General features: G+C 39.6%; 1 protein-coding gene across 2 annotated transcripts in view; it reads left to right on the top strand.

Annotated features, from left to right (window-relative positions):
- Positions 1-13861, top strand: part of MYO3A (myosin IIIA) — a 171449-nt gene that overhangs the window by 25548 nt on the left and 132040 nt on the right. For both annotated transcript variants that reach the window (XM_060293677.1, XM_030837214.2), the window contains exons 5-7: positions 3998-4074; positions 7859-8004; positions 10740-10805. In XM_060293677.1, the coding sequence (XP_060149660.1) occupies positions 3998-4074; positions 7859-8004; positions 10740-10805 (289 nt within the window). The remainder of the gene's footprint in view (positions 1-3997; positions 4075-7858; positions 8005-10739; positions 10806-13861) is intronic.

The raw sequence follows: 13861 nt of genomic DNA, 5'->3' as shown, positions 1-13861 counted from the left end.
GGAGACCAAAGAGACATGACAACTAAACACACCACGTGATCCTGGATTGGATCCTTTCATTGTTAAGTATATTTGGGACAATTGATGACTCTTTTTTTAACAGATATTTCTTTATTTTTAAAATTTTATTTTATTTTATTTAAAAAACTTATTTTATTTGTTTATTTTAGGCTCTGTTGGGTCTTCGTTGCTGCACACGGGCTTTCTGTAGTTGTGGCGAGCGGGGGCTACTCTTTGTTGCGGTGCGCAGGTTTCTCATTGTGGTGGCTTCTCTTGTTGCAGAGCACGGGCTTCAGGCGCGCGTGCTTCAGTAGTTGCGGCATGCGGGCTCAGTAGTTGTGGCTCGCGGGCTCTAGAGCGCAGGCTCAGTAGTTGCGGCGCATGTGCTTAGTTGCTCTGCGGCATGTGGTATCTTCCTGGACTGGAGCTCGAACCCGTGTCCCCTGTATTGGCAGGCAGATTCTTAACCACTGCACCACCAGGGAAGCCCGTCCTGTTGCCTTTTAAAGTAATTTAAGTCAGTCATTCTTGAGAGAATTTTGCATTTTTCTACCTTCTTAGCTAATTTTCTTGTGGGAATTTATGTTAAGTAAAAATGCCATTTGTCCTCAGGAAACTCATTTTTCTCTCCAGCTAAAGTTTACTAACCTGAAAATGAGCCCGTTAGATGTTAGGACCATTAAGTTGCCTTCTAGTTCTGAAGTAGTTGGTTGTGTTGGGAAAATGATCTTCAGAGTTAACAGTCATTGCAGAAGCATTCAACAAACATTCGGTCAAGACCTTCCTCTGTTACTCTTTCATATGTGTGTGTCCTGTTTTTAATGTGATAATTATCCAATATTCTCAGACTCAAGGGTTTCTTATTCTACCTACTTGCATTTTTCCTTTTTCACTTATTTTGAGACTTTTTGTTTTTCCTTCTTCACATTCTGGGCTGAATTTTTCTTGTTTCCATTCAGTTTACAGGAGCCAGGTGTGAAACAGTCTTTCTGCAGGATCCCAAAGGACTCTAAGTATATGAGACTCCATTAGCATCGTAATTCATTATCCCAGCTATCATTGATGTGCAGAAATATCCATAACTTATTATGAAATATTCATAATAGTTATTATCTTAGTATCACCCTTGAAAATTATCTTTATACGTTTCATAATGTGTATATTACTATACTAGGAAATATGTAGAAAATAGTCTGTATCTGTATCGAGTATGCTTGCTTAGAAGTTTCTTATTGTTTGGAATGTGTGATCAAGAAGTTTGGAGGCCAAACTTTTGCTTTAAAAAATTCTTAATTCATATTAATATAAAACCTAATAACTCTTAGACTTTGTAAAATCATTATTATTGACCATTACCCTTGTTAGTTTGCTCCTTTATATGTAAAATCATTAGGTTCTTGTATCAGTCAGAGTTCCTTGATTGTAAGCAACAGAAACTTAACTCTGACCAACTTAGGCAATGCTGTGGAAAATGGCACTGAGTGGCCTACAAAGCCAAGGGAGAAGCTGGGCAATCCAGCCTCCTAGGAAGGGGCTCTGGCATCCCTGGACCTCCAGAGCAGCATCACCTGGGCTAATCCTTAGATCCTCAACACTGGATGACTCACCCTAGTCACTGTAGTCTAGTCACCCTAGTGTCTCCAGCTCAAGATTCACATTTCCAAGAAGTCTGAATGGTCTATCTTGGGTCCTGTGCCACACCCTAAGGCACTCTTCTTATCCTCCTCCCGATATATTTCCTGTGGAGTATGGAGGGATGGTCCTTTCCTGACATCCATATCTATAATTTCAGACGCCAGGGCATGACTGCTTGCTGAAAAATGCCAATTCTAGCGATATCATATTTTCTTTATCTTCAGAAAGAAGAAAAATGTATCAAGTGATAGTCTAAAGTGTCACTTTCTTACCAAAAACTTTCGATATTTTACTCAGTTGTGGCTTTTTCTACCCCCTTTACATTTTGCTTAAATGATGTTTGAATTCTTAAACTACCTTTATGAAATTGAAACCAAAATGTTCACCGAGGGTCAAATATAATTTTCAATTTTTTCATAAATAATTATAAGCCCTTAGAATAAATTTTAGTAGATTTATAATCAATTTTAAGTTAAATGTGTTTTAAAATCTATTTACTTTTCCTACTTATATAAATAAATTACTGTACTCTGATACTATAAAAGTCAAGCTTAATCATTCCTCCCTTTAATTCATAGGAAAAGACAAGATAAAATGTTTAGATTTATACTTAATTTTTCTGAAAGGTAAAATACCTGGAGTAGAGATAGAGGTAGAGGATGCGTTTGGGAGAAATGTGCATTGAATGTTTACTCCCTTTCTTCAGATCATGTGTTAGAAAATATTCAAGGGAGAACCTTCCGTCACAGATTAGATAATTTCCTTTGAATTTCAAAACTGATTTCATGAGGATATTTTTTTCTGTCAAATGATAAGCTTTTTTAAAGGCAAAATGTGAAGCCCGTAGATGAAGATTCCACTTAGGACAAGATTAATACATTAGTGGAGGAGCTCCTTGAGGGACGAAATTAATATGGAACCAAAACATACTGCCTAGCCCTCTGCTCAAGTATGTTTCCACCAGTGAGATGCCCTTTTGGCTGAATATGGCCTTTGAATTTCATGACAAAGTATCATCTTGGAGGAATCATCTTGAGGGAATCAAATATATCCAATTTTAAACCTCAATTAGTGCCTTTGTTCTACTTGGCCGATAAGGTAAACAGCTAGAGCCTAAAACACATGTGACGCCGGGAGGTGCTCTTCAAAACAGGGACATCAGGGAGTTCAAGTCCACGACTTGGGGATAACCCATCAAGTCCAGAGCAGGTCAAGGGAAGCAGCACCGTGCAGCCAGAGGAGCAGAGTAGGAAATGGGAGGAGGGAGACTGTGCTCTGGATTGTCCTGAGTCCCTTATGATTGTATCTGACCAGGTGGAATTAATGAGATGGCATGATTGAAATATTTGGTTATGCCTTTTCATTGTAATCCTTCTGTGTATAACTCTCTAAAGGAAAAGAACTGATTCTGTTGGTGCTGTTGGTTTACATAGATGTAGTTAATTTGAAATTTCCGGGCAGGTGTGATTTGTCCCAAGTTGACGGATGGAAAATAATTTTATTCACATTCACAAGTCACCTACTATGTGCATACCACGATATAAAACATTCTCAAATTCACCAGAATTTAGTAGTGCAGAGAGGGAGGTGGGAGTGGAGAGAGCCTACCATTCAAATCATCACTACGTGCCAAAATATGCAATACAGGCAAGTAGTTTAAAATCTAGAAGGTCGGGCTTCCCTGGTGGCGCAGTGGTTGAGAGTCCGCCTGCCAATGCAGGGGACGTGGGTTCGTGCCCCGGTCCGGGAAGATCCCACATGCCGCAGAGCGGCTGGGCCCGTGAGTCGTGGCCGCTGAGCCTGCGCGTCCAGAGCCTGTGCTCCGCAACGGGAGAGGCCCCAGCAGTGAGAGGTCCGTGTACCACAAAATAAATAAATAAATAAATAAATATCTAGAAGGTCAAAAGATACAGAGGTTAGTATGACGAGGAGCAGATTAAGTCAGCAAGGGGGCGCTAGAACTGGGAATGGGGCTTTAGCCTGGGTATGTCTGGATATGAGAAGTAGAAAATAGGAGGACCATTGTGTATCTTGGCTATGTAGACACCCTGACTTAGGATACTTTAAGGTGAAGTTCAAGTCCAATGGCTTGAACTTCAGTCTGTTTTATATATAGTAGTTGGTATCTGCTAATCCCAATCCCATTTTACAGATCTTTAAATTAACTAAGAGTGGGGTAAAGTTTGTGTTTGATCAGAGCTCACAATATGTGGAATCCAAAGAACTAGGGTTTGAGTCCTGATTCTATCCAAACTGTAAGGGAACAGAATTTTAGTATTAGTTTGTAAGCAAATTTGTTGCAGTTGGAATCTCCTTACCTGAGTAATGAATGCAAGAAGTAAGTCTCGTCTCTTCCTTCCAGGCGTGTCTGCACAGCTCACCAGCACCTGGCACCGTCGGAATACATCCGTAGGAACGCCCTTTTGGATGGCTCCTGAGGTCGGTTAGAGTTTTGAGGGATGCAAATGTAACATTTGATCCTTTCTGAGTTTCCTTTCTATGCATACTCTAGCTCCATATGTGTTTTTGGAATATACTAGAAGAAAATGTCAGTTGTGTTGTTTTTATGTGACATAGTTTCATGTGTGACGAGGGACATGGGAGATAATAGATGGCCTGTGAGCAAATATGTGAATAAATGAGGGATTGAATGAATGAGTCACAAGAGGTAAAGAGAAACTACAGTTGAACAACACAGGTTTGAACTGCGGGTTTGCTTATATGCAAATTTTTCAATAAATATAGTAGCTGTATTTTCATTTTACAGATTGTTTTCCTTTTTTATTGAAGTATAGTTGATTTACAGCGTTGTGTTAGTTTCTGCTGTACAGCAAAGTGATTTAGTTATACATGTATATGTTCTTTTTCCTATTCTTTTTCATTTTAGGTTATTACAAGATATTAAATATAGTGCCCTGTGCTATACAGTAGGACCTTGTTGTTTATCTGTTTTTATATAGTAGTTGGTATCTGCTAATCTCAATCCCATTTTACAGATCTTTAAATTAACTAAGTGTGGGGAAAAGTTTGTGTTTGATCAGAGCTCACAATATGTGGAATCAAAAGAACTAGGGTTTGAGTCCTGAGTCTATCCAAACTGTGTCAGCTTCCTGACCTTGGGTGAGTCATTTATCAGTTCCTCTGTTTTTGAGGCAGAGATAACAGTACATGGATTTTCGACTGCTTGGGGGGAGGGGAGGGGTTGGAACCCCTAACCCTGTATTGCTCAAGGGTCAGCTGTACTTGCAGCCTTAATTTTTCATTAAATATACTTTTAATTGCTTAGCATGCATCTTTCTTAATGATGTTTAGATTTTGTTTTTAACTTGGATAGAAATATAAAAATGCCTGTCTTTGTTTAAGATCAGAGTCAGGCCTATTAGCCTGTGTTGATAGTAGCTTCCCATGTTGAGTCACTCTGCTTAGGGCCACATTGCACTTCAGGAGATTCTTTTCACCATCATCTTTGGGAAGTTGTAGAGAAACTGCTAAAATAGTGGAGGAAAAATGTTTTCTAGAGTCACATCTTTTCTCCACAGTCACTGTTAATGCCTTTAATCCTTTTAATTATGTTCATCAGTAGAGAACATATGTTTGAAAGCTTTCTGTGCAACCTTTGGGAAAAGCTCTGCTATTTACCTACAACTCTAGCGAGTGAAGGGAGGAGAAGTAATTCAAATACTACATTAATATTGCAAAATCGTAGAATTAAATTTGCTTGAGGATTAAATCGTGGTGTACTGTTCCTACTTTAATACTAATTCAATTACTACTCGCAAAAAAAAAGTTAAAATGTAAGCGTAATGTAAAATATGGAGAAAGGATAAGTTAGCTTAAGAAACTTTAAAAAATTCCAATGGATTCAAAAATTTTTTGAACAGGGAGAACATCTTAGAATAAAAGTAGAAAGTATAGTTATATAAGCAAAAACAAAATTGAATAAGAGTATCTCAAATAAAAATGCTAAAAAAAATTGAGTAAGAGAATCTCAAGTGAGAGTTTCTTCAGTTTGTTCTGATATATCACTGTTGTTTTAAAAGCTTATGAAAAATTTTCAAAGTGAAAAATTAATAAAATTTAGCTATAATACCAAGCTTTGCATCTTACCCACATATATGATTAATTACTATAAAAATACTATAATATATAAAACTAAATGTTTAATATTAAATAATTAATCATCTAGCTTTATATTTTTCATATGTTAATTTATAGCAACAAAGCCAGTATTATATTTTAAGTATGCCATTTATTAAAGATAATTTTGATTAGTAGATCTTGGAACCAGTATATGAGGAAAAGGAAATATTTTGATCTATCTAAAATTGAATTACCAGAATAATAAATAACTTAATAATTAAAATTTATACTTCTTACTATGCAATTACTAGACAGGCATTTTACTGATAAGTCATTGTTTATTATTAATAAGCCTACTGTAGCACAAATAGGGTTTGAAAGTTGTTTCCTGCTCGGCAAACCACTGGATATTATCTAAAAGAGAAAGGTTCACTGTGGTCTTTTCAAACTGTCATATAAATATATGTTCAAGATTTTGTGCATATTATCTGCATCTCCCTGTAATAAGCATTTTCCAACTTTTGAATGATTGGCAATATTTCAATAAATTTCCACTTACCTAGAATTGTTGAAGAATGTCAAATTGCTATGAATTAGAAAATAATAAGGTAAACAAAATTGTTCAAATTGATTAGCAGTTGAAAAGTGAAATTCTTGATTTGACATTTTTTCAGTTAAATTCTAGATCAAAGGTAGCATTTGTTGGTTACGTAAAGCCATCCTTCCCAAACTAGAGTATGTGTGTTTCACAGTGAAGGGGACAGGAGAGACAGTAGCTGTGCTGGGTGACCATGTAACTTACTGTCCAAGCCAGGACACTTTGGAGACTGAAAGGGGATGGTATTTATAATGACTCTAGGGAAGCGAGCATAAACCTAGAACATCATGGGCAAATTGGGGCATAAATTCATCCTCTGTGCCAACACAGGGTTTTTTTTAATGTGTTAAGCTTGATGTTAAGTAGAGTCAGAAAGATGAACTACATTCCAGACAGGACCTTAGATTCCTTTCATTTTGCATATCGTTTCATAGTACTGTAGTTAAATGATAAAACTCTAACCTGCCATCATCCCCAAATCATTTTTTGTCTTGTGAGTTGGCATTCACAAAATGTAAAACTTTTTAAAATATAAAAAATAGTTTTAAAAATTTAAAGTTGAATTTTCTTTTTGTTATCACTGATGTTACAATTATTATTTGCAGCCTGTCTGTATTTATACTTACACATTTAGAAATAAATTGTGAAGTAACTGTGTAATAATTCTTCTATGTTAACACTATTTCATGATACTGCAAAAAAGATTCCCCCCTTTTTATTCTTGTCTCTTAGTGACATCCTTTGATTAGTGGCATTTTTAAAAAGCTGGTTGTAGCTTTACTATTTAGTGTGCTCCCAGATAACTGCTGATAAAGCCTTACCAATGTTTATTTTTATCCAGTTTATTTTCCTCTTATTAATGGCATAAGCCTTTTTGCATTTCTCCACACTTGTCTCATTCCTGCCTTCTAGTTGTCAGAAAAGATTGAGACCATTTGACTAGACTGCTGTCAAGCTTATTGTCGCGGGCCTCTCACGTTGCAGAGCACAGGCTCCGGACGCGCAGGCTCAGCGGCCATGGCTCACGGGCCCAGCCGCTCCGTGGCATGTGGGATCTTCCTGGACCGGGGCACGAACCTGCGTCCCCTGCATTGGCAGGTGGACTCTCAACCACTGCGCCACCAGGGAAGCCCCCTTCCTTCGCTTTTTATTTGTTAAAGATGTAATCTTTATCTTTGCTGAGATGAATGACTCTGTTCACTCATCAAATGTTTATCAAGTGACTATCATTGCACAGGTGTTAGCTGTGTATTTGATTACATCCCTTCCCATGGGGGACACTGTTTCAGTCCCCTTTCTGTTTTGCATTTTCAAAAAGTTTTTTTCATAGGTTTCTCCTCATACTTGCAATCCTGCGAAGATATTCCCTGTTCTCAGAAGAAAACTACTGCTACTAATTATAATTTGAACTTTTACTCCCCTGTGTTACTGCCTTTGCTCGGAGCTCTCAAACCTCATCAGTTTGAACACTTACACATTGTTCTAAGCATTTTGCTATGTGCTTGTTAAAGTCACAAACTTCATTTTTCTTTCATTTTCTACTAGGTGATTGCATGTGAACAGCAGTTGGATACAACTTACGATGCCAGATGTGACACGTGGTCCCTGGGGATCACGGCCATCGAGCTTGGGGATGGAGATCCTCCACTGGCCGACCTCCATCCCATGAGAGCACTCTTCAAAATACCAAGGTCAGGGGGCTCTCACACTGGGTCTGTCTGTCTTCCTCTAGCCACTGAGTGCTCGTCAAGCTCCTCGTGGAAATACCCAGATATATTTCAGCAGGTTGGGAGCAGAGTGGCCTGGAATATCATGCTGCTGCTTCCGAGACACTCTTTTTGTTCCATAGTTTCATTTCCCTGGTCTAAGTCAAAGAGCTTTCTCTTGGTACTAAGTGTGTCTTTTTTTCTTTGGCAAGGATTTGCACTCAGAAAACAGCAGTTCCTGCCACGGTTGATCCATTCCCAGATTCATCAGGGAGGCTCCCTGGTCCACAGCCAGTGTAACAGTGATGTGCTTCATTTCACTCTATCAATCTAGTAATTTTTTTACTACTTGCTAATACTTCCCTTTGTTTAGAACTTTAAGATAATAGTATTAAGAAAGTTAGAAATAAAATTTATTGATAAAGTAATGATTTCAAATTTGTTAGTGTTTTGAATATATTAATATGAGACACTAAGAAGAATAATCTCTTTGGAGCCAGGAAGATGCTTTTCTATGGAGACCCCTCCCCTTCAATGTGTGTATTGACAGACTTTCCCCTGCTGATCTTATCACTAATTAAACACTGTTTTATATATGCTTTGGGTAGTTCCTAGATATTTCAGAAAACTGATGTGAAAAAAACTGCCTCTTTTTATTATGAATGTGTTGTCTTTTGAAGACTTTCTTAAGGATTTTGCTTGGTACCTTAATTTTAATGAAATGCACACAGAGAGGGCCTGTGGTGACAGGGGTCCAGGGCAGAGAAGGTAGTGTATGTTACAGTTTGTTACCACATTCTGCATTAAATAAATTGTGTGGTCCTAATGCCTATAGAACACTGAATAATATGTACAAAGCCCTGGTGGGGCGTGGTTCCGGTCCTAAAGAAATAATGCCAATATGACCTATTCATTTCCAAATAGATCTGTTTGGAATATTTCACATGTAGTTAAATTAGTATAGGACCAAAGCATTTGAATTTGTTTTTAACTTTACCTTGGAATTTTCTGTCCTGTCTGTATGTTCTGAATTATAATACCTTAGAGATAGATCATCCTTTACATAACAATTTCAATGTATCTCTCAGGTCTTACTGTTTGTAAAATATATTGCTTACTTGGTAAGTGGGGAAGCAAGATTACAAAAAAGAGCAGAGGGACTTCCCTGGCGGCCCAGTGGTTAAGACTCACTCTGTGCTTCCACTGCAGGGGTCGCAGGTTCGATCCTTGGTTGGGGAACTAGGAACCCGCACGCGGCGCTGTGCAGCCAAAAAAAAAAAGGCAGAAAACCTGCTCTTTACCAAGTCAGACGTTTCATTAAATTTGAGGAAAACAAACAAAAAAAATCTGTATATCCTAATTCCTACTGTCATTCAATATGTAAGATGAAGCACTATTCTTCCTGAGCCATTTAAATTATGGTCTAAATGACCATAGTTAGCCTAGTGTCACTGCTCTTGGTGATGGTACCACATGGAGGAAGGATGCTACTGTTGATACATATTGTACCTATGGGCAAGGTGCTTCTGGAAGCTGCACCATCTTAGTTATTTCTTATTACGTCTACCACCAGTATTTCTCTGAAATGGAATTCTGAGAATACTGACTGTAGAAATGAGAAAAAAAAGGGGGATCTGAAAAGCTACCCGGTTCTGAGTGTCCTAAAATCATCAAAACCTTGTTATACTCCAAGAAACCGATAAATCTCTTAGAAAGGAAAATTTCAGGAGAACAAGAAGCAAAGCAAGATTGTTGCAGAGAAGAATTACTTCTTTTAATGTGCAAATCAGCAATCTTCAGATAGTCCTAGGATTGTAAAATGAGCTTGAGGCGTGATCTAGGGTGGATGAGTAGCTGTACTTTTCTTTAATGAGCCTGTACAGACCGTACATTAATTTTGTTATAAGCTATTTAAGGACTAATGCAGAGCTGAAGACAAAGTATTTCCATCCCACTAATGAAAACAAGGAGCTGTTGGAATTAACATAAAGCAGCACTTCAGCAAATTCAACTGTCGTAGTTGATCAGTGTTGCTTGATTACAGTTAGATCAGCCTCATTTTCAGATGATGTTCCTTTGTATTCATGAATATACCAAAAAAAGAAAAGATTCGTTTAGCTTAAAATGAAAGGAATTAATAACAGAATCTTCTAAGTGGCATTCAGAGCTTTACTGCTAATCATATTTTCCGGTTCCTTACTTGTGTAACCTTGTTTCTGGCCCTCTACCCAGTAACAACAGAACAAGTCGTAAAGGCATTCTACTATAAAGGCCCCTCTATACTGCAGTTTCCTCCATATTTCGAACACTTCTTTCAGGTCACCTCTGTGTATCCTGAATATTCCTCAGAGATTTCTTCTGGACTCAAAAGAAAAAATCTTCTCCCGAGTAGTCATTGTTTCTATTCGGCTAAGTATTTATGTTTTCCTCTAGGGCTCTCAGTTCAAAGCAAGAAGCTTCGTTCAAAGAAGAAAAATTATTAGCTAGAAAAAAATGTGTCATATATTAAGTGCTTTCAGAGAAACAAGGAAACTGTCACTCCATATAGAGAATGATTAAAAACTAATTATCTGTCTTTAAATTGGAAAATGATGGTAATGCTTCATTATACCTGGCAGAATCTTAATGCAGCAATGACATTAGTCTGGCTGGCTCTGCCTCTTAATTTTTATCGTTACTGACCAGTGTGCACAATCCAACCTTGTATCTTGTTTTTCTAGGAATCCACCCCCCAAACTGAGGCAGCCTGAGATATGGTCAGCAGAATTCAATGACTTCATCAGCAAGTGAGTAATAATAGAGTCTTTCAAAAGAATTAACGAGATCCCGTCCTGCTGTAACTTTGAGATGTGCTTTTTATAACAATTCCTCTGTGCTTCCGAATCTCCTCCTTATCTATTAAATAGCCCCAGAAGTTTCCATGATTTTCTTCAAAACAAGCATTTGTAGCGTCTTCTGAATGTTCAGTGAACCCATTATTATTCTGATAATGATCTCAGGGTCTTGTTCATTCACTTATCGATAGCTGTGCTTCTGCAGACATTGCATCGTCCATGAACCTGTTCTTCTGTCCACCTGCCCTTTGCAGCCTCACCCTCAGCATGTCCCACCTTCTCACCCATTGTCTGTTCAGTCCGTTTCTTAGCCCTTCATTTATCTGCATCGCTAATTCCCATCACAGGGAAGTTGTCATTGCACTTGGTGAGTCAGATAATCATACAGATAAAATGCTTATACGTTTGAAGTTCACTTTTAATTTGACAGATACTTAGTACAAGTGCAGTGCCTCCAGACAATTGACTAGAAGCTGTGAGTCAGCCATTTCTAAATCTGTCCATGAACTTTTTTCACAATCTTTGTCATGACTTCACCTTGAGAAAATAAGGGAAGGGATGACTGCAAGTTGTAAATGGGAGAGAGGGGTCATTAAGCTTTTTTTTTTTTTTTTGCTGTACGCGGGCCTCTCACTGTTGTGGCCTCTCCCGTTGCGGAGCACAGGCTCCGGATGCACAGGCTCAGCGGCCATGGCTCATGGGCCCAGCCGCTCCGCGGCATGTGGGATCTTCCCGGACCGGGGCACGAACCCACGTCCCCTTCATCGGCAGGCAGACTCTCAACCACTGTGCCACCAGGGAATCCCGGTCGTTAAGCTTTGATGTGTCAAAGCTCACTCAGAAAATGTAAAGAGGGCAAAAAAGTAGAGGAACCGGTCATCCTTGTCCATACTGCTATCACTGGTTTTCCTACCAAGAATATCTGCTTGTTTCTATAAAGAGAGTTATTTAAGGGTTATGAAAATACAAGAAAGATCAATCATCTGCTTTTTCTTTTAGTTTTTTTTTTTTTTTAAAGAAGATGTTGGGGGTAGGAGTTTTATTAATTAATTAATTTATTTATTTTGCTGTGTTGGGTCTTCGTTTCTGTGCGAGGGCTTTCTCTAGTTATGGCAAGCGGGGGCCACTCTTCATCGCAGTGCGCGGGCCTCTCACTATCATGGCCTCTATTGTTGCGGAGCACAGGCTCCAGACGCGCAGGCTCAGTAGTTGTGGCTCACGGGCCCAGTTGCTCCACGGCATGTGGGATCTTCCCAGTCCAGGGCTCGAACCCGTGTCCCCTGCATTAGCAGGCAGACTCTCAACCACTGTGCCACCAGGGAAGCCCTTTTTCTTTTAGTTTTCACTTAAATAGTGTTTACTGAGTATGTACTATGCACTGCAGAATAGTTAATAAACTGCAGTCGAATTTCACAGACCTCTCAGGAGAATTGTTGGTAGGTTTGAAGGGCTCCCCACGATTCATAACCATGCCCCGTGTCCGCAGATCCTTCCGCGTGGATCCTCAATGGGACTTGGTGACTTTGACACACTCGGCACAATTTCACCTCTGAGCAACATTTCCTGGTTTCCCCCAAGCAGTTAGGACTCTGCCCTGTGAGCTCTCCCGTCCTTTTTTCCTCTTCCTCTAGCAGCATTTCCTCTTTTATTTCACAACCTGTTTAGAGGTCTTTCTCCCTCACTAGCCAGTAAACAACTCCAGGGCACCGAATGTGCCTTACTTGTCACTGTAACTCCGCTGTCTAGCAGAGTGGCTGGTACACATCAGCTATCTCATAATGTTTTACCTGAATAAAATAACCTCCTATGTGACTAAACTCAATACGTAGATATGAGTGCTGCAGGCGGCAGAAATCGACACATTCTCTGAAACTAAATGAAAGCTAAGAGCACTTGTTCTTATTTTCAGACATTGTCATCCTCATTCCTTAGCATCTTTTAGCATCCCTGGGTAGTATCTTTTTAGGTAAGCCCAACAGAATAAGTTGCCAAATTCTCATCCCAGGGGGATTAACAATGCAGATGAGAAATGGCAGGGGTCAGATCAGGCATGGGTTCCTTCTTCTTTTTTCTTTTTTTCTACCCCCAAATGACAGCCCCACTCTGACCAGTTTTCTCATAATCTTACATCCTCAGAACCTCAGGGTTGGAAGGGTATGCAGAGCGTAAATCCGTCTTGAACGTGTGCATCGAGGGGCCATCCAATCAGTAAACCCCTAATAAAAATAATCCTACTTCCCAATGTGGTCCTTTCCATCTTTGATAAGCCTATCAGAAAGTTCTCCCTTATACTGACCAGAAATCTGTGTCTCTCTTCATTCTCCCCATCGATCCTAGATTTTTTTGTCCCTTGTGACTGAAAGCTAGTCTAATCCCTCTTCCAAATACCTGAAGACAGTGGGTTAAACATCCAGTGTTTGCTCCAGTGGTCCTCCTGTGATGCCGTTTCAGGTGCTCTCACCTGGTTGATCCTATCAAGAGGTGTGGTACGCATTCGTACTTCTCCTGGAGGACCTCGGAAAACATCCACTGGCGTGGGAGTTAAACATCCTCAGCACATGAGCCCTCGCAGATGGGTTAGCAGTTTTATCGCGTAGGAAGAAATAGATCGATTGAGAAACCTTTAAAAGCATTAGGGGGGCTTCGCTGCTGGCGCAGTGGTTGAGAGTCCACCTGCCGATGCAGGGGACGCGGGTTCGTGCCCCGGTCCGGGAAGATCCCACATGCCGCGGAGCGGCTGGGCCCGTGAGCCATGGCCGCTGAGCCTGCGCGTCCGGAGCCTGTGCTCCGCAACGGGAGAGGCCACACAGTGAGAGGCCCGTGTACTGCAAAAAAAAAAAAAAAAAAGCATTAGGGAAGGGAAACTGAAAAGTTTGTTTTAATTCTAGATAAGCATTAAACCTGTAATGACTACATTGTTTATCTTTAGCTACTGACTTGTAAAGGAGACTTTGCAATGGAGACTGAGTTCAGTTATCACTCTGCAGTAATGCTTACTGGGAGGCTAG

The sequence above is a fragment of the Globicephala melas genome, chromosome 2, assembly GCF_963455315.2.
Source record: "Globicephala melas chromosome 2, mGloMel1.2, whole genome shotgun sequence".
NCBI classification, from domain to species: Eukaryota; Metazoa; Chordata; class Mammalia; order Artiodactyla; family Delphinidae; genus Globicephala; species Globicephala melas.
Note: the sequence above shows the minus strand (reverse complement) of the source record. Positions and strands in the feature narration are given on the sequence as shown.